Source organism: Drosophila grimshawi, unplaced genomic scaffold (assembly GCF_018153295.1).
Source record: "Drosophila grimshawi isolate 15287-2541.00 unplaced genomic scaffold, ASM1815329v1 contig_848, whole genome shotgun sequence".
In the NCBI taxonomy this organism is placed as follows: Eukaryota; Metazoa; Arthropoda; class Insecta; order Diptera; family Drosophilidae; genus Drosophila; species Drosophila grimshawi.
The window spans coordinates 13,690,429-13,711,874 of record NW_025063692.1 but is presented as its reverse complement, the minus strand read 5'-3'; the positions used below and the strand labels follow the sequence as shown (position 1 = coordinate 13,711,874).

Here is a 21,446-nt window from a genome sequence, read left to right as displayed (position 1 = left end):
GCGCTTAACAACAAACCACAATTAAATTAAAATTCCCGAATTCATCAAAATTGCACCTGTCCGTGGGTCAGAGAGAGAGAGAGAGAGAGACACTAAAGGAAAAAAAAAAACAATAAAGAGCAAAACAAACTAGCTAACTAACAAATCGCTTAAATAAACTTTGTCCGTTTTAGCAACGTACAATTTGTCATTTTTCATTTTTCATTTGCAATTTGCAATTTGTGTGTTGCATTTTGCATGTTGCATGTTGCATTTGCCTTGCACTTGCATCACCATTACCAACCCTCCACGACCATCACTCGCTTTTGCAGTTATTTATTATTCATCGTTAGTAGTGTTTCGTACATATTTATTAATTTCTGTTTTCACTTTTGGCATTAGCGCGACCAGCTCATTTAAATTATTTGTGCGATTCACATTTTGCATTTTGCATTTTGCATTTAAATTTTAAATGTTTCCTTTCATTGCGCGTTGTTGTTGTTTATTTTTCTTTCTTTAATTTTCCATTTTCCATTTTTTTTTTAAATTTTTTTTTTTGCCACACAGATACATTGAATACATATGTGTGTATATTTGTATGTATGCTTTTATTTGTATATGGTTATTTTGTCTATATATATTTACAGCAGGCGTCATTTGTTTCACTTTTATTTATTTCTTTCTTTTTTTCCTGTTGACACGCATATTATTCTGAAAGGTATTTACTTAAATTAAATCATTTTCATAACACCATTCAATTGTGTGATGCAATTTTTGTAGCTTTCGCTGTTGTTGTTGTTGTTGTTGTTGGTGTTGTTAATGTTAATGTTAATGTTAATTTAGTTTTTACTGTAATTGTTGTTCACCTAATTAGCATGCCAAAGCTGGAAGTTTATTGCCAACACCCTCCTCATATGAATACTACTCATCTGCCTATGTATGTCTGCATGCATGTGGCTGTGTGTGTATCTTTCTGTATGTGTGTGTGTGTGTGTGTGTGTGTCTGTATGTGTGTGTGTAAGTGTGTGCATATACTTACAGTGTTCGTTGCACTCAAATTCCAATTGGCAATTGGCAATTGGCAATTGGCAACTTGCAACTTGCAACTGCCACACATGCAACCAATATTTAGACGCGTATTATCTCGCCTGGAGCCGGCTTGGGGCATAGTGCATCGTCAATGCTGTCGCGCAGTCGGAGCGCTGCATTTAGGTCAGCATCCTCGTCCCGTGGCTGATCCGCTGATCCAGCTGCTGGTCAGCTGGTGGCTGGTCACATAAAGATGTCCGCTGAGGGGCCACCGCTCGATTTGCGTGGCGTAGTCGGAACACCATGTGGACAATGTGTTGATACTGCTGCAGCTGCAGCTGCTGCTGCTGCCGCCGATGCTGACTTGGACTCATCCTCGAAGGTGACCATTTTCTCACTGCGTGGCTTCAGTGTCACGATTTGGAGCTGGGCAGGCGGCGGCGCTGTCGGTGTTGCAGCACAGATCAGCGTCTGGGGCGGGCCCAATTGGAGGCCATGCGGCATTCCCATGCCCATGCCCATGCCCATGTTGACGCCCATGTTCATGCCCATGGGCATGCCCATGCCGCCCATATTGGGCGAGAAGCGGCGCGGCGGTGGCAGCGCCAAATCACCGACGCCGGACAAATTGAATTCGCTAATGCTGCGCGGCACAAAGTACTCCATATGGTGCTCCGGTATGCCCGTGGAGCGGCGTATGGGCGTATTCCGCTGAAAGGCAGAAGCCAAGGGGCCACCTCCGCCTCCACCTCCAACTGCACCGCCGCCAACTGATCCATGCATGTGACTGCGACGCGGCAGCGAACTGTACTGGGTTAGAGTGTGAGCCGGTCCAAAGAACATGGTCTGATGCTGGCCGAGACTATTGCCCGACTGGACACCCGGGCCAATTGTTGCAGCAGTGGTTCCGCCGCCCAACATATCGGCGCTGGGTCGTTGTCAGGAGGGCTTGGGCGTCACAGCCACCGTGACGAGGGCCACTTCCTCGGACTTGGGCGTGACGTGATCCTGAACGCTGAAGCGACGCAGCCACATAACAATCTCCGTCTGGATTAGATTGAAGCACATGGCCACCACGGCCATGCCGACCATGATGTAAGCGGAGGCCGAATACAATGCAACTGCGCCGCTGGGCGACAGCTCGCCAAAGCCAATGGTGCCCAGCGACGTGAAACAGAAGTACAGCGACTCCAGCACGCTCCAGTTCTGCAGCTTGTGGAAGAGTATTGCACCGCTGGTCACATAGCAGACGAGGACGCACACACAAATCGAGATGGGTACACTGGGTGACGACTTTTTGGTCTTCTTTTGCTGCTGTTGCTGCTGCTGCTGCTGCTGTTGCTGTTGTTGCTGTTGTTGTTGCTGCTGCTGCTGCTGCTGTTGCTGATAAACCGAGGGCGGGAGCCCATACTGATGCAGCTTGGCAGCCGAATGCTGATTGTACTGCTGCCCCTTGGCCTTGTCCGATTTGCGGCTGCCGCTCGATCCGGTTGTGGGTCCGCTCGCAACGCTGCCCTTGACACGCTGGCGCCGAAACAGGCAGCGCATTCCAGCGGACAGCGCCTCGCCCATGGCGGACAAATAGAGCAGCACAATCGGAATGCCAAACAGGGCGTAAACCAGGGCTGCCACCCGCCCCCATTGTGTGCGTGGCGACACGCCGCCATAACCTGTAATGATAATTAAAATAATGTGTGTGTGTGTGTGTGTGTGAATTTAATTAGTACGACAGAATAGAGAAATGCAGGTGTTAGCATAAATGGTTTGGTGGCTAATCATTGCAATATGTTTACACATAAATATATGTATATCTGTCACATATGTAACTGATGAATCTGGTTTAAAATTTAAATACTTTTTCAATTTATTTAACCTCAGCGAGCAACCCAATTCCGCAGCCAATATAATTATGTAGTCTAAATAGTCTATTATCTGCAACCTGTCTGAAATTCTGATATATATGCATAATAATATTTGGACAAATGTACATTTTACACAACATTTGAGTTACGCAAATTGCAGTGGATCTTTTCTAAGCAATTAGGGACTGGAATGGACAGCAGAGTATCGATATCTGAGGACCATCGAACAGTGGTAGTGGAAAACAAACGCATGAAGCACAATCGAGCGACCTGTAACATCCTTAGGCACAAACGTATCTAGCCATCCCATAGAATATTCAAATAAAATAATACATATTATAATGTCGACATAATTGAATTGAATGGAACACTTGAAGATTGTTTTGCCTAGGTTGAAGTTATTTCTCGGCAAACAGTTCATTCTGCAAAGTTTGAAATTAAGCTGAGCGTAGAATTTACTACAGACATGGAAGGGCTTTGCCGATTTAATGCCAGTGTTTAATCTGCTGAACCAATGCTCCATGGCGCAAGGAGCTCGGTGAGGCTCTTGTCAGTTATTGATTAGGATGCAAAGAGGGAGATGAAGAGATGTGCGTGAAATTATGCCTTGGGGGATCATTTACCACACAGAAACGCATTTGAAATGGGCTAAGGATATTGCCAGTGTATAACAGAATTTTGTTCTTTCTTTCTTTTAGGCACACATTTAATAGTGCCAAATTATATATTTCACTAGGTGTATAACACTTTATACAACTGATTGCCCCTAAGCACTTTTTGTGCAAATCTTTAATTAGGTTGTCAAATAAACATCTGCGTTTGAGTAAAACATGAACACAATATTTCGGCAGACACAAATTGCACCGGTTTCCTTTAGATAATATACACTATACAAAATCATATTAGCCGGCATATTAGCTATACGGCAGTATAACAGTTTAACAGTTGTAAAATGTTGTTAGTTGTATGTTATTATAAGTATAGCATAATTTGCACTTCTCTCATGGCATATGAAGTGGCGCACTCCGCTACTTGAAGCTGTAACAACTGCTCGCTGTAAGCTGTAAGTTGTAAACTGTAGCTGCTTTTGGTATACCAACAAATACAATATTTTTAATTTTTCCTGTGTCGGCCACTAAAAACAACACCAACAACAACAAAAACAGCAACAGCAACAACTTTTACGGCCAGACGTTTTACTTTGACTATGGCGGCTTTGATGTTGTCGGCCCTGTAGTCAGCCAGCAAGCCAACCAACCAGCAGGCAAAGGGGGGGGCCCATTAGCTGGCAGGCACGACCTAACCCAACAGGGCAATCCCACCCAAAAGATTCTTGGACCCGCAGCGGCATCTCTCGCTTCGGCTGCCTTAGCAATGAACTTTTAATGTGGAAACTTTTATAATTGAGTAAAATGTGCGTGTACATATATAAATGTGTGTAAATAAGTATGCCAGTATGCGTGTGTGGAGCGAGAGTGTGTGTACGGCGACTATGTGTGGCAGGCATGTATTAAAGTTTATTATTTTAAAGATAAAAAGCCGGAATAAAATATCTGAGGATAAACAGGCAAGGGATCAACGCTCTGACTATAAAATGCCACGCAGACAATCCGAACTTAAAGCTTACTAGCTTTAGTGCCACACAGCTTCAATTATAACAGTTGCTGCAATTCACACAAATATATATTTATTAATCCGATGTGATCTTCAAAATATGATCTTTTAAATCAATTTGTGAATTTGAGAACAATACAATACTTTGAGAAGGCAACGAATGGCAGTTGACTGTTAACTCACTCTACACACCATTAACTTACAGGGTATACGAAATTAAATAAATACAAACACACATACAATTACTTACTCACGTATGTACAGCGAATGCTTTTGGCTGCACCCTTAATAAAATAAAATTTGAAAACCCAAAGCACGTTTAAGTGCACATATGACACACCAAGACCAAGTAGACTACAGCGTAAGGGATACGGATGAAAAATACAGGAAAAGAGAGAGACAGACAGAGAGAGAGAGAGATAGATAGATGGGGGATGGGAGGGGTTTGTTCTATCCACTCGCTACAAAAAAGTTACTAAAAATGATTACTATCCATGCTAAAGCGGCATCCGCACCCGCACTGAATACCCAAGCGGAAAGGTCAACATAGCCAGGTCGACTGCCCTATGGTCAGCAGCCAGCGACCAGCAACCAGCCACCAGCATCCAGTGTCCAGTGTGTCCAGTGTGTCCAGTGTGTCCAGCCCCTCGTCATCCTGTTGCTTATGAATTTGCACCCACAGCAAGCACTTGGCAAAATTGTTGGTGAAAATTATAACATTTACAATATGGTCTGCATAAAACTGTATGTGGTTATAACTAACTAACAGGGCGCACATGTTGTCAGGATGATGCTTGCCACCCCCCCATTTGCACTGCCTCCCTCCTCTTTGCTCGGCACTTGAATTGCTTGGACCTATCAACTGCTAAAGATTTGAAATGGGCCACAGGCCATGCTGCAAAAACTGCCAATTATGAGTAGAATTTTCAAGTATTTGACAGTAAAATTATTTAAAATATGTTTTTTTTTTTTTCTTTTTTGTGGAGCATTTCTTGAATGGTTGTTGTTTTTGTTGTGAATGTGGCATGTGTTTCGTTGGTTATTGTGGCAACTGTTAACCTTCGAACATGTCATAGCAGCCACATGACATGCAGACCAAAGCCGAATATTTGATGAGAAATTTGGCCTGACAAAAGGTTAGAAATGGGATTGTTTTCCGTTTGGATTGCTGACTCATGCTTTTCTCATCCAGTACAAATTTAATAAAGTAAATAAAAAAAGGGTACAATTTCTACTCTCGGCTCTTATTAGCTTAACGAGAAACGAGAAAAATATGAAAGTATATTTTGATTTGTCATTTCCGCTCTTGGGAATATACTCTTTGAAAACAGAATTGAGCTATTTATTTATGTACATCTTAAATACAAGTAAAGTACCAACTGGTCTAAACGAAAATGGGTACATGCCAAATGTATAATATTTATCTTAACCATCTCTCAGCTGGAGCATTTAAGGGTACCCCAAAAAAAGATGCGTTGCTCTGTTGAAGAGTTAATGGCTTAAGAGATACCTATGTAAGTTGTGAGTGCAAGAGGCGATCATCTCGTCCTTCAAATAAAAGATAATTGCAGAAGTTACTGTAAATGAATGTAGCATAAATAAGATTCACATGGACATTGAAATTCGCAGTGGCAAGTGCCAGATTGTACAGATTGCTTCAGATAGTTTTTGAAATGCATGCGGGACGACTTGCAAATTGAAATGTAAACTTTCCCTGGCATTTAAATATATATTGTAGTATGCAGAGTGCTGATGACATTAAGCAAATACAATCATCCAATATATAAATAACTCGTACACGGTTGTGTCTCGCATCTCAGATAATCGCTGGATATCGATAACAACTGTTTGCTGTATGTGCTATAAGCTCATTCTTTCTGTGGATACCGAACTGAGCCGTCGTGTGTTTGAGTAAAGAAGTGCCCTGCCACAGTATGTATGTGAATGTGAACTGCGAATGGAGCTCTTCCTTTCTCGCTGTTTACAAAAATCAATCACATCATTTGCAATGCGTAAGCTCTGCGCCCTGTTGCTGATTTCGGTTGGGCGCATTTTTGGTTGCCATCAAAGTGGAAGGAGGCAATGGGCATGTGGCAAGTGGCAAGTGGCAATTGGACTCTTTCTTTTTTGACACTTTGAGTTTCCGGTTCACGTTGGTTCAAAGTTGGCCGGTTCCGTTTTAGTCGAAGAATTCGCCAACTCGTTCGATTTGATTGGTGACCATTGATTACAATGCACAGCAATCGCATCAGTCCCAGTAGCAGCAGCTTCAAACGCAGCAGTAACAATACGCACGCAGAGTCCAACATCCGCCCTCGGAGGCATGACCTCAAAGCAGGCTCGCTGTTGAAGGAATACCAATAACGGGAGCGGTTGGCTGGTTTGTTGCGAGGTGGTGCACAACCCAAGCCATCAACAAAACAACAAAATATTTTACTATGGCAATTTTCGGGCATAAAGTAATTACAAAATACAAAATAGAAAATACACACACACACACACAAAGAACACACACAAAGAACACACACAAAGAACAAACACACACTGCGAAGGGAGAGCAGTCGCTGGTAGGTGTTTGTGGCTTGGGGTTGGTTGCCTTGTAGCCAGAGCGAGCGTCTCTAATAGCTAAGAAATTAATTTTCACAAAATACCATTAGGAGAGTCGCAAAAATGGTTCCAATATAAAACCAAACAATGGCCATAAGTGTGGGGAAGGACGTCTGGCACCAAAACAAAATTCAGCTACACTTGATGACTTAAGGATGTGGGCGTGGCAAGGAGTTTGCGCTGAAGCCAAACAGACTTCCATGCTCCACGGGCTCAAATCACAATGAGACATTGCTGCAATAAAGTCTCTCTCCCTGCCCCCGCTCTACGTCACTCGAGAATAGTTGTAGCCAGAACCCATTCAAAATGCTCCAAATTAATTTGTGCGCAAGTTGTTGTAAGAGGCTGAATAATAAGGCATCTCCGACCCCATTACGTATATATATTCTTCATCAATATCAGCATCAACCGACAGGTCGATCTTCGTTTGGGATTATAAGAAGAGCAAGAGACTTCGAATATTAAGTTGCCGTTATTTATCGATAATTACACCTGTTTTGCGAATATCGATACAAATCGAAATTGCACTTTGTATTGGTGCCTTGATTTCAACTTTAGCTGAGCGACTTTAAGCGTTTTAATCACACACTGTCAGACTTCAGACTGTAAGTGTGTGTGTGTGTGCGCCAGGAAGTTTGAGTAATGAAATTGCGAAAATCATTCAATAAACAATGTGAACCGAAGCGCACAGATAGCCAAAAAGAGACGCAACCAAAAAGAGATAGCGATATGGAGAGCGCGACAGAGAGAGAGAGAGAGAGAGAGAGAGAGAGAGAGTGGGAGAGAGAGAGAGAGCAATGTACAATGTATATAGTTGGAGAGAGAATTATGTAAATGTCATTAAAATTACATACAATCATCATAATGATATGCAACAACAAAAGGCAACAGCGAACATGTCATTAAACGCCCCCCGCCTCATAAACAACAAAGGCAACAACGGCAACAACGGCAACAACATGACAGCAAACATTTTTATGACTTGCCAAATGCCAAACGCTTGAGGAATTAATTAAAAATTAAATGGCCTATTAAAATTGTTATCGAGACGCAGCGGCGTCGACGTCGACGCCAACATCGGCCATTTAAGTGGCCAGCAAATGCGCTAAAAATGAAAATAAAATGGAAGCGCGCACAGGAATGCATACACACACACACACACAACACATACACAGACACACACACAACACATACACAGACACACACACACACACACAGACACACATGCACACAACAAATGGGCAAAACAATGCTGCAGCAATCATTCAGCGCGCCTGCCTGCCTGCCTATGTCTGTGGGTGGGCTTGGGTGGTGAGTGGCTGGGGGCGTGGCAGCGCTCGTAAAACGATGAATGCGCTTATGGAATTGCGTACTGACGCAAGCGGCTGACAAACATGTCAAAACATAAATAAAAACGAGAGTCAACAGAGGAAGAGAGAGCATGTCCAAATATGTTCGACAAACAAATACGAACAGCGAAAAAATAAAGCGAAATGAGAGCGACAGCGAGAGAGAGAGACAGAGAAAGAGAAAGAGAGGGAGAAAATGGGAAATGCGTCATCAAAATGAAAATGAAAATCGTCGAAGACAATTGCAAAATCGAAATGACGAAAATGAAACAAAATTGGCATACCAGCAAAAGCTATAGCTGCTCTAAACCCAAATCAGGCCCAACGCAGACATTAACCTTAACGAGTTCAACTGTTGCCAGTAACTGTTTCAATTTGTACAACAGCAACAACAACAACAACAACACTGGGCAGTCACGTAGCCTAAAGTGTTGTAAAATGCTACGACAATTTGAATAACAGTTCACATTCGCATAACACTCAAAACTATAGCCAGCCACACTCAATACGAGTCAGTCACGTCTATGCATGTAGCCAAATTTAAGCCGCCTAATGTCGAAAAGTTTGTGAAATAATTTATAACAGTCAAAATGATCCTGACAGTGGCATGGCTAATGTCATATTTTAATTAAACAGTTGGCAAAATTTGCTCGATAGTTTTACATGGGAATTCACAGCTAACTCGTTTTGGCTTAATGAGCTAACGTTTTTGTATATGGCACACTTTGTTTTCAGCATATCTTTGCACAGTTTTGTAACTTTGCAACAGCTTCAAACAATTTGTCAGAAAGCTGAGCGTTAACAGAAGGAGCGCGCGCGAGAGAGAGAGAGAGAGAGGAAGTGAAAGCAAGAGCTAGAGAAAGAGCAAGAGAGATGGAGAGGGTGACAGCTGTGCAACAGAGTGACCACTCAAAACTGCCACTGTCAAAGCGCCAGCGAAGCATACAACATGCACCACCAAAGCAAAATGCCCCACGCAAAAAAAAAGGGCAGAACAAAAATTGGGGCATTCATTGATGCAGTCAGTTGTTGTTGTTATTTCTGCTGCTGCTGCTGCTTTTGGGGCACACGTGGCTTTAGTGGATATGTTGTTGTTGACTTGATAAAGCATTGATATGCAGCTATTTTGAAAGCGAGCTGCTGAGTTTCTGACACAAGCGGCGCTTGATTGGCAAAAATTGTCACAGTGTATGCAGTGTATACGCATACGTAACTGCAAACTGGCACTGGCACTGGCTGGGCTTAAAAGATTGATGGGCTGTTGCAGTACGCTAAAGCAGCTGCTGCTACTGCTGCTGTTGCTGTTGTTGCTGCTGCCTTCGTTGTAGATGAAAAACTGCAGAGCTCGACCCAAAGACAAAGACAAACGGGCAGCGGGCCAGGAGGTTGAGGAGGGATCTGGTAAGTCCTGGCTGGTTGGCATGTAAGTGTGACACATATTGAGCCTGCTGCTGCTGCTGCTGCTGCTGCTCCTCCTCCTCCTACTCATTGTTGTTGTTGATGTTCAATGGCAAGACATTGAAAAAAATGCGGGGGATGGGGAGGAGGAGGAGGGGAGTGGGGCAACAGCAGAACATAAAGTGTTGAGTGGTTCGTTACGCGCTTGTCTTCTGTATATATATATATATATATATGTGTGTGTGTGAAGCTGGCATATAATACTTGTCGCGGGTCCTGCAAAATCCTTCGCATCAGCAGAATGCTGACTTATCTGTGATTGTTGTTGTACTTGGCTATGTTGGCGTGTTGCTTTCGCTTTCGCTGTTAGCTCTTGGCATTATTTGTTTTATATTTGACACCATGCACGCCCCCCATACGCCCACACGCCCACGCACACACGCACACACACACACACAATAGACACCCACGCAACGTTCAAGCCATAAAAATGAGTGCCAATGTCGTATGTCGAACGGCGAGCGGCGGATTGCAATAAAATAAAATAAACTGCCGCGCTTTTGCACGCATAACAACCAACACCGACAGCAACAACAACAACAACAACAATAGCAACAACAACAACAAGCAGGACAAGTAAAATAACAACGCATAGAACAATGAGAACAACAAGCCGCAACACCCAAATGGAGCCAAGTTATTCCAATGGGAGCCAACACCCAAGTGACCGGCCATAGATTTGGCGGCACGTGTCGCAAATTATAGTTGCCAGTCAAACAACAACAACAACAACAACAAGAACAAGAACAACAGCATCGACAGCAACAGCAACAGCAACAACAAAAGTCAACGCATACAAATTGTGTAATAATAATATTACATATTACATGCAACAAAACGTGACGGCTTTCACAGGTCAGGTCTGGTCTGGTCTGGTTTCCGGGTTCCGGGTTGCCGAGGAGACAGAGAAAGCATTCGCATTTCTCATCAATGCGATGTGAATGCGAATGTGAATGCGAATTCGAATGAGTAAGCGTATGTGTATAGAAATGGTGTGGGAATGAGATGCGAGCGTTGGCAGCTGCAGCTGCCACTCGATTGCGGCAATCGTATCAAATAATGGCCAGCATCGAAATGGTTAATAAAGTTGTCAATATCGAATAGCAACAGCAACAGCAACAGCGACAGCGACAGCAACAGTCATGCAAATATGTATGCGGACAACAGCTATAAATAATTTATATATGTAAGTGTACGCGAAAGGCCCATTGTTAATTATGGTTAATTTATAACAGAGGCGCAAAGAATGCGGGATTTAAGGGAAATTTTCAACTTGGAGTATTTCGCAACGAGCTTTATAATTGGAAAATTAAAAAGGGAAGCAAATGGACAGAGTAATGGAAACTTAGTAACATGATTACGAGAATTCACTAAAATCATGTCCAGAAAATGAGGTTAAGCAAAAAGGATCTACTTAAAGTTAAAAAAAAAACAACGTGGAGGAGATCGTGGAAAAGAAATGGCAGCGTGCATCAAGCGCATTTAGAGAATAGACAAAATGCGATAAGACGAAGCTGAAAAAAGGGAGAAAAAAAAGGGGAATCGAATATCTCTGGAAATATTAAAGGGCTGCATAGAGAATACGAAAAATACGATTACAAAGGCCTCTCCAGAATGGAAATGTAAATAATGTGTTTGTTTCAGAATCAATCAAACGAATCAGTTGATAATGCAAACAATAAGGTATCTTTGTTGCTAATATTATTTCTTTTGTTCGAATTGAAGCCGATTAAACAGCAGTGCAAGTCCAGTTAATTTAAAAGTCTACGTTTCAAGCGTTGGCTAAATGCGAAACGGACCAAACACAACAAGTACAATTGACCGCAGGCACGAGTACATGGCCAAAAAAGTGGTCAACGGTCAGTCAAAGGTCTGAGCCACAGATGAAACTTGAGACAAACACACACAGACAGGCGGACAGACAAACAGAGAGACAGGTAAGGGTTTCTTGTGCATGTGTATATTGCATGAATGTTGAGTGCAAAAATGGAATACTTAATCAAATGAAAACAAAAGTAAGTCACTGATTAAATATGAAGAAGACAGAATTTGGTAAAAATATGACATATTAAAACTCAGTTTACGAAAAAGTAACTTAATAAATTATGTAAGCTTGACGAAAATAAACATTTGTGCTCACAAAACTACAAATTCAACTTCCGGCACACGTTTGAAATTGATTTTCACAAAGATCACCATAAAAGTATTCCACTCCCTTTCCGTTATAACGCTTATATAAGCGTACTTGTCCGTTGTGAGTTGATCACAATTTAGTTAGTTGGTCAGCAAAAACAGTTGCGAGATGATAAACAATTGCATGTTAATAATGCAATTTTCAATTAAAGGATTCGAAGTTCGCAACAAATTGAGCCGAGATAATTGGTTTGCAAGCAATGTGAAGCGATGCAAATTAATTCTAATCAATTTATAATAAGCAGGCAAACAATTGAATGGCAAACAAAATTGTTGACACGACTCAGGTGCGGTGCTGCTGAGAGTGCAATAGTGGCGCGCTAAGTGAATTGCTGCTGTCACAGTCATAATTACGTTATGTTAACAGTGCACGGGCGCGACACACATTCAGTGAAAATCATAAATCAAAAGAGGGACATGTTGCAGATCAGCAGGGGTGGGCTTTGAGTGGGTGAGAGCGCATTTGCTGGCTGTAGCTGTGGCTGTAGCTGTGGCTGTAGCTGTAGCTGTGTCTGTGGCTGTGTAGATGTTTATATTTATGCGCATATGTGTTAATTTTATTACTTTACAAACACTGCATGCGAATATATGGAATACATGGCGTATGCGCGATATTAATTTGCCATAATCGCGACTCGTTTATTAGCGCAAATAAATTGAAATTGTTTTTGGTTTGGCATTGTTGCAACGTGCGCCCATGAATTATGTCGTAACGTGGTTATGTCTCAGATGCCGCCGCTCTCCCATCATCAATGCCATTAGTTAAATCTGCTCCAATATTATTAAAACCCCGAATGGCATTTTTTGTGCAATTTGGCGAAAAAAAAAAAAACAAAAACAAAATAATAATAATAAAATACAAATACCATAAAGAATGTAAAATGCAGATACCCTAAAGTGCCTTGCATGTGCTATAATACGAGTACTGCAATACATGTTATGGCTAAGATCAGAATATTAATTCATGATTGTTTATGCATCTGAACAAGTATTGATCCTGAGCAAGGATATATACTTTATGCTTGCTTCTGCCTGTTACATACTTCAACAATTCATTTATTTTGGTAACTCAAAACTGTGAAAAAGAATTTAGCCTTAAAATTATGGGAAATATATGATTTTTCCGATTTTCTGCTATCGAATTTATCAAATCAATTTCAACACATCGGCTGAAGCGGGCACAAGCCACAATAGACGAATCTTGCACAAAACCAATTTACTCTTATGGCTTTGGTATAAAAATATAACAATTATAATAAAAAGTGTGCGTTGAATTGAATTGCTTTGCTGCTCAAGTGATTTACAGCTACAAAAGCACAGCTGTCGCATTGTTACAGCAATGCCACCTGGGTGCAATCAATCAGAGAGCTGAAAGCTCTTAAAGTGCATAAGCGGCTCATTAGATGTGAATGCCACAAAAACGACTCAGAGTTGTTGCTCCATGGAAATGAGGATGATCTCTGAATGGTTGAAATGAAGCAAGCAAAGGATTTGCGCGAGAAAATACAATATACATTTGTATATTTGTCTGTGTGTGTGTGTGTGTGTGTGTGTGTGTGTGTGTGTGTGTGTGTGTGTGCGACATTGCACTTAAGTTGTTTGGCGCCTAGCTAGACCATAACTTATCCTTCATGCGCGGACGCCCCGAAAAGTAGGCAATGAAATTTGTTTTATGTGGCAATTGCTGACAAGCGCAGCGGCCATTAGGCAAACAGCCAACACATCCAAGATATCCAAGACATCCAAGACAGCTAAAGCAGACAGTTAGTCAGTTGTTCATTTGATTAAACAATAGGCTGGTATAGTTGGGGGCGTGACTGTGGCAACTGTCAGGACCAACAATTTAATTGAAAGGTGAAAGGCGGGCCAAAGAACTCGTGACCGATTTCAGGCAGTGTTCGCTTGATGGAGGCTGGCAGCCATTAAAAAGAGCTCAAGAACTGGCTAAATCCAGGCAGGCGGCAGTTTAACTGAAATGCGCATAATGGGCAATGGCACCGTAATCGATTTGGATTTGAGTTAACCAATTCTATGTAATAGCCTCGGTTACCTCGGTTTCTGGCATCGCATTGACTCGATTTTGTTTGCTGCTTCGACAGCAGCCCCTTGCGGTCTGGCCTAATGCTCGCTAAGCGCATTAACAAAAACCAGCCATCGAAGAAAACAAATAACAAAACTTTGAGCTGCAACTTTTTGCAACATATCCTGGTACGGGTTTGAAGGGCGAGGGCGAGGGCGAGGGCGCTGGCAAATAATAACTCAAGCCCGACTTAGTTGTGTATGTGGCCCGCCCATATACCCGATTCCCCAGACGCTGGCTATTTATTATATTTATAAAAAAAACGCATTAACTCGGTTTTACAGTTGCGACAGTCGACGGGCCAGAAGGAAGGCAGGCGGGGTACCGTGCATAAAAACAATCAAAATCCCCACGACAAAATGTGTCCCCGAAACGCATTTTGCTTAAATTGTTTCATAATTGATTGATGTGCTCTAGCTAACACACAGACACAGAGAGAGACAGAAATACAGACACACTCAAAAACACAGATAGACATGGCCACAGATACAATCAGTCTGGTATATAGATACGTTATGGGGCAGGACGAGGAAGGACATGTGGGCAGCTTAGGCGCTGCGTTGATTGTTTTTGGGGTTTCGGTTTTTGGCTCTTGCCAAGCAACTGCCAGTTGGTATCGTGTGTATGTCTGTCTGTCCGTCCGTCTGTCTATGTCCTGGTTTTTTTTGGCCCAGCTGCCAACCACAGAACATTTGCTGCTCGCTGTGTGTGATGTCAAAATAATTTCGATGACGCCCACACAACAACAGTCAAATGTATAGGTTACAAAAGGTGGGTGTGCGATTGAGGGTTGGGGAAGGGGTGGATGGTGGGGGGTGGTTGGTTGCCAGGAGTGTCAGGGTCGAAGTTGAGTTATTTAGACAGATTTTTGATAGCCTGAGCCTTTTGCTAGCGAAGCGTGCCTGAAATTGAGTTTTGATTTGAAACCCAATTTCACATAATGCGATGCGCGACCGTTGACACTGCCGCCAAATGTTGATGTCGACGTCGACAATTCGATTGATTTAACACAGCACAGTATATAAAGTAAGTAATGTATGTGTGTGTGTGTGTGTGTGTGTGTGGGTTCGCTGGCTCCTCTGGCAGCCGGAAATCACTTGCTGCTTTTGATGTTCCCTTGCGTTTGACTTGGTTTACTTAATGTAGCCAAAATGCTGACAGTCGCTAACAGTCGATGTGTGTTCCGCTCTGTGCGTGTCTGTGTGTGTGTGTGTGTGTGTGTGTGAGTATGTGGCTTTGTGGTCGTGCCTGCCCCTTTCTTATGTGTGCGTGATCATTGCTGCATGACGTCACACTCACACACTCACACACTCACACACACACACACACATTGAAACACTCCCACACCTTTTGATACGCTCATTAAAATGTTGTTAGACGCGTTTGCTTTATGACAGAATCTGTCCCTTCGTATTCGAGTTGTGAGTTGACAAACAGGTGGATTGCATTACTAATTTCATATTTTAAAAATGAACAAAGTCGCGTCATTAATCAGATCGCACTGCCATTTAATATATACCAAACAGTCCTGCATTTCATTAAGCAAACCTCCACAGCTTTTAACTTTTAGTTTATCTTCTTTTTTCAATTACAATCTGTGCAGCCATTGGGGTGGAAATTAATCGATAACAATATAGATAGATATTTTGAAGCCACTGTCCATGGATATTTTCACACTTTCGTTGCTGGCAATCGGGTAAAAATCAATAAAATGTGCAATCAGCTTTTGATGAACACTTAAAGCCATAATGCCAGCCTTTAAGCATTTTGTGAAAGAAAAGCGAAGAAACTCGATTATCACATCGTCCGAATATTTAAGGATTCATTTAAGATAATAATTTTGGTGGTTTGGCTAAATTACTATTACAATTGTGTTAGACACGCATATTTTAAGTGGTTTCTCACAAAATTAACCGACACTAATTTGTAATTAAAAATTGTCGGAATAAAAGAAAATTGTAAAAATATATCTAAAGAGCTGCAGAACACAAGTTCTTTCAACATATTAGATACGAAACAGCCACGAACTTGGGATGATTGGGAAACGTCAAGCTCAAAAGGTGGTGCAATAGAGTTCATAAGATCACATAACCTATCAACCTGTCAACGGAATTCCGTGGAAGGCATGAGTTTCTATAGAATTTGTCTAGCTCCACAAGATGTTAATCTTAAAATATCAAGACAAATTGATGCTAGAAGAGAAAAAAAAAACATGTGGTTCAATGGACAATTCAGTTACATAAATAAGTAGGCTGCCAGTTGCAAAGTTCGTTTCGTGTTGTAATTTCCATTGGCATTTACGACCTACAACAGAATTTACATGCCAAAAACTGACAACGGCAACGACTGACTGAAGAAGTATGCAAGAAAGAGACCGAAATATGGAGTGCGAGGGAGCGACTGGGAATGTGGTAAATTAATGACATTTTACATACATCTTAATTGCGTGCGTCTCTCTTGCTTTTGTTGTCGCATCCTTCAGGCCAATTGGCCTGGCCTGGCCTGGCCTGGCCTAAAGAGCCTGTCGACGCTCTCTGCGCCTGTCAGCCAAATTGCTTAGCCCTCGAGCTGCTTATAATTTATTGAAATCGCGGCGCGTGAATGTGGGCCGGCAGATAGCAGACAGCAGCAGACAGCAGCAGACAGTAGCAGAAACAGGCCTACAACCAAACACCACGCCCAGAACCATACCACAGGACGCCGCCTCCATTGCCGCCCTGCAGTTCAGTCGCCAATTGGGGGAAATTGCAAAATCAACGCGTTCGCAAATTGAAAAATGTTGTCAAGCGGGCGGATATCGACAAAAAACAAAACCAAGGAAACACAACAACAGCAGGAACAACAAGAGAACAACAAGGAGAATAAACAGCTAGTACAACAAACGCAGCAAAAACGGAAGAAAAAAAAACAAAAACAAAAATAAAAATAGACGATGCTTGGCCCTTGCCGCCAGTTGACAGTTTGTTAATTAAAAGCAGCAGCAGGCGGGCAGACAGCGGTCAACTAGTCATCCAGTCAGCCGGTCATCTGTCCACTGAGGCGTGTTCAGTCAACGTCTCAAACGCACACACCAAGTCCCTTATGCCTACCCTCCCCCCACCAAAGGCAGGGTATACAGAGGAGCTATGCTGGACTGAATCCTGATGCGGAGAGTTCTGCAGTTGGCAGACGGAAAACGTCAGCTGAGTGCTAATAAATTGTACAACTGTGTTTACTCAATGTGGAATGAGGTAAAGCAATGGATAGAAGGATAGGGGGATCGGAGAATAGGAGGGGGGGATGGGGCAAGGAGCTATTGCTCCCGAGTGCTGCACTCACCTATCGTTGTAATTAATGTCAGGGAGTAGAGAAAGGCCGAGGCATAGGTCCATTTGTGAGTCGGTGCATTCATTTGTACGCCACCAGGTTGATAAACCTTCGATTGGCGCACCGCACGCAGCAGAGTGTCCTGCAAGATTGAAGATGAAGAACCAATTGACAATACAAAAACACAATCAATAAGGCATTTGTATTTGCTGTGCACAGTACACACACACACACACACACACACACACACACACACACACACACACACACACACACACACACACACACACACACACACACACACACACACAGACGCACACTCACACAGATACGCACCTGAAATAATTGGACCTCCTGTGCCGCGAGACGTGTCCAGTTCTCCTTGTAGAGTATATTGAGATCCTCCGTTATGGACCACAGTCGATCAACGGTTCTGTAATCGATAATTAAATGAAACTTCTAAAATGATACGATGAAGATTCGTCGACGGACACTTACCGGGAACGTATCTCTGCATTCGCCAGCTCGGTGCGTGGATATGGCTTGGAAGCGGCCACAGCTGTTTCCAGTGCAGTCGCATCTTCAAGCTCGCCCTCGAGCGTTACGAATATTATCGAGCCCATGGCCGTGTACAGCAGTACCAACAGCAGTACACCTGAGAGGCGAGATTGGCAGACAGATAGAGTTGTATTATTTGAATATATATTATATATATTTCTCATTTGATTAATATATTTTGTTAACTCGAATCCTATCTTTACTGGCAACTGGCAACACAGAATTGTAATGTTTATATTTGACTTGTTTTCAGTTTTTAATATAAATACATATTAATGGCTATGGAACTTAATGTTTGTACTACTTCAATTTTGTAGCTTTGTGTGTTGATTTGCTTTGCGTGTTTCGCAATTGAATTAAAGTTCGTAGTAGAGAAATATCTGGATTATGTTGTTGAGGTCGATTGGATGGTTATATCTTAAGCCATGTGATATCATAGGGCTTGTAGGCGGGAGTCGGTCTAAAGTGTACTAAAGTGGCTAGAACAGAGACTTTCTGTGAGCTGAGCTCAAACATGACACATCTGAATAGTAATTTAATTGCTTTAAACCCTGTCCGCCACACATAAATCTTTGTCCCACTTCAACTATAGTCATGCAGTTGCACAGGCACCACTCTGCCACTTGTCGATTGTGCTGGCACTTGTGGCTGTTATTGAATCAATCGAGGTTACAATTGGGTGCAGTGCAGCGGACACTTAAATTACGACAGTCACTCACCTGTCGCTGATATGCAATGCGATTTGGGCGCCCTTTGGCAGCCACAGAGGATGCTGCTGATGATGCTGTTGCCGTTGCCATTGCCGTTGCCATCCCTCTGTTTATCCGCCTTCGATGCGGATGAAGTGGTACCATTTCCGCCCACTGCACTGGATGAATTGCTAGCGCCCTGGGCGCCATTTGTAGCACCGCTTGCAAAACACATGCTTGAGCCGCTCTGCCGACCAATACGTGAACTGCTCCCGGCCACGTTGTTGCCAGTTGCTGTTGTTGCGCAGTTGCTGATATTGCTGATGTTGCTGATGTTACCGTTGTCACTGCTGAGAAAGGAGGCCAGCGGCATTGATGGCTTTTTGTTCATTGTATCTGTTGGTTGGACAATATTAAAGCTGCTTCCGTTGCTTCCGTTGCTCCCGTTGCTTCTGCAGTCAATCAATCAATCAATCAGGTAATGCGTGGCAAATGACCAAATGAGCAAATGACTAAATGAGCAAATGGCTGAATGAGCAGCGGATTGCAATCAAATCAAAAGCTTTGGTGCGTCATGTGGCACGTAATTTGCATACGCCGCCTTCTGTCCGTTGAGCGTTTAGATTTTTTTCGCTTCACGTTATTATGTGACCGTCATAAAATGTTGTCGACAGCAATGAAAATGTTCCTGTTGTTGTTCTTGTTGTTGTTGCAGCTGTTCTTCTTCTTCTTGTTGCTGCTATTGTTGTTGTTGTTGTTGTTGTTTTATGATGCTCGGAAATGTTTTCGGGCGCTGTGACACAAATTGTCGCCGGATGCTGCAAATGCAAAATATTTTCGTGAAAAACTGGCGAAATGGAAATGCAAATTGCGATTCTAGGCACACACACACACACACACACGCACACACACATACATGGTGTGGACGAATTTCAAGGCAAACGCTGCGTAATTGAGTTACCAACAAGAAGGGGAAGTAATTTCAGCTGCTGCCATATTAAATCGATACATTGAATACTCTAAGACTAAGTTCCGTGATAAACCGTAGCAAAAAGTGTGCGATTTCTGGCATTTTATTGAACAAGTGTGGTATTTTGGTGACTTTAATTAATTTATGAAACAGTGCCGAATTCTAATTCAATTAGGTCAGTGTCTAATTCGCTGTCTTAGCAAATCTACTGTCATAGTATATGTGCCCACTGCGAGAGAGTGTATAGAACAACAGCAGCAGGAACAATGCTTGTGGATCATTCTGTACGTGTGTGTGTGTGTTTGTGTGTGTGTGTGTATGTGTGTGTGTGTGTGTGTGTGTGTGTTTGTGTGTGTGTGTGTATGTGCCGTGGGTGTTGCTGTCGCATAATCTGATAAACGTGAAGATGGCCGACATTTAAATTAAAGATTGTCCGCCAAGCACACAAAGTTGTTGAGTTGCAGAGTTGACAACGAGCTGCTGTTGTTGATGCTGTACTTGCTGTTGTTCCTTGTTGGTGCTGTTGCTGCTGTTGCTGCTGTTGTTGCTGCTGTTGTTGCTGCTGTTGCTGAGCACGTGTGTTGTCATGTTCATTTATTCAATGGGACTTCAATTAGGACCCAGTTAACATTTTGTTGTTATTTGTTTTGCTTATGTTATGACTTTCATTTTTGCTGGCTAAGCCTCAATGCTAATTACGAAAGCCTGCCGCATAATCACGTCACGTTTTCCACACAACCAAGCACACTCACCCACACCCACACCCATACACACTCACACACACACACACACACTCACGAACGCACACTCACTAAACGGGTTATTGCAAAAGCTTACGCAAACAGTCAGATGGGCAGTAATAGAGACAAAAACAGAGACAGGCGCAGTGAGAGAGAGACAGAGAGAGAGAGAGAGAGAGAAAAACAGATTATGGCTACAATGAGACAACTTAAATTAATCAAACGAATTAACAGCAATCAAATATATTTTATTTACAACCGCACACATTTAATACATTTGAATATTGAATATTAAAATGTACTGAATATTAAAATGTGTAATTGTAATACAATAATATGTAAGCACACAATAATTCATTAATTATTACGACTTTATTAAACATGTTTACGTAAATATTATGGAAATGTGGATATAATATGTAAATAGACATGAACAAAACTTTAGAACTTTAAAGCTCAAAGGCAAAGATTAAATTACAGAAAATGTAGACGACTTCAACAGCATGTGTTTCGCAGTCCAATCTTTAGAATCTACACCACACAGGGTCTACAACAGTTGGAGTTGAGTTTGATGTGTTAAATTTCCAAGAAATTAAATTGTTTGAAAATAAATTACATGTAACACCACTTTTATGTCAAGAATCCAATGAAAATTTACAACAAGAGTATAATGATTTGTGCAAGTGTCTGTTACATAACTCGAATATCGATAGATTTCTCTCACAGAGTATTTTCTTTCTGTTTTTGTATTTGTGTGTATTCCATAGTGTCTCGTTATCTACATAGGCAAATCAGTGATTTTGGTACGGTCTTGTGAATTAATATATGAGCGCAATTATTTGTTGTTTACTCCTTAATACCTTAATTAAAAAAATCGAGAAATTCCAAGCCAAGAATATATCGAATATATCTAACAGCTGGCTGCAGGGTATATCGTAGTTGGGCTAACTCGATTATAGCGTTCTTACTTGTAGAAAGCATGTATTTCATATGAAATTTTGGTAAATGTATT

The 21,446-nt window shown here is 42.2% G+C and overlaps 1 protein-coding gene across 1 annotated transcript in view; it reads right to left on the bottom strand.

The window, feature by feature from the left end:
• Window positions 1-669: 669 nt before the first annotated feature.
• The window catches only part of LOC6565960, a 60,589-nt gene continuing 39,812 nt past the window's right edge, over window positions 670-21,446 (bottom strand). The window contains 6 exon segments of the mRNA XM_001992685.3: window positions 670-690; window positions 1,019-2,678; window positions 17,490-17,619; window positions 17,814-17,910; window positions 17,976-18,132; window positions 18,755-19,542. Of these exon segments, the coding sequence (XP_001992721.3) occupies window positions 1,252-2,678; window positions 17,490-17,619; window positions 17,814-17,910; window positions 17,976-18,132; window positions 18,755-19,115 (2,172 nt within the window). The 5' untranslated portion in view covers window positions 19,116-19,542 and the 3' untranslated portion in view covers window positions 670-690; window positions 1,019-1,251.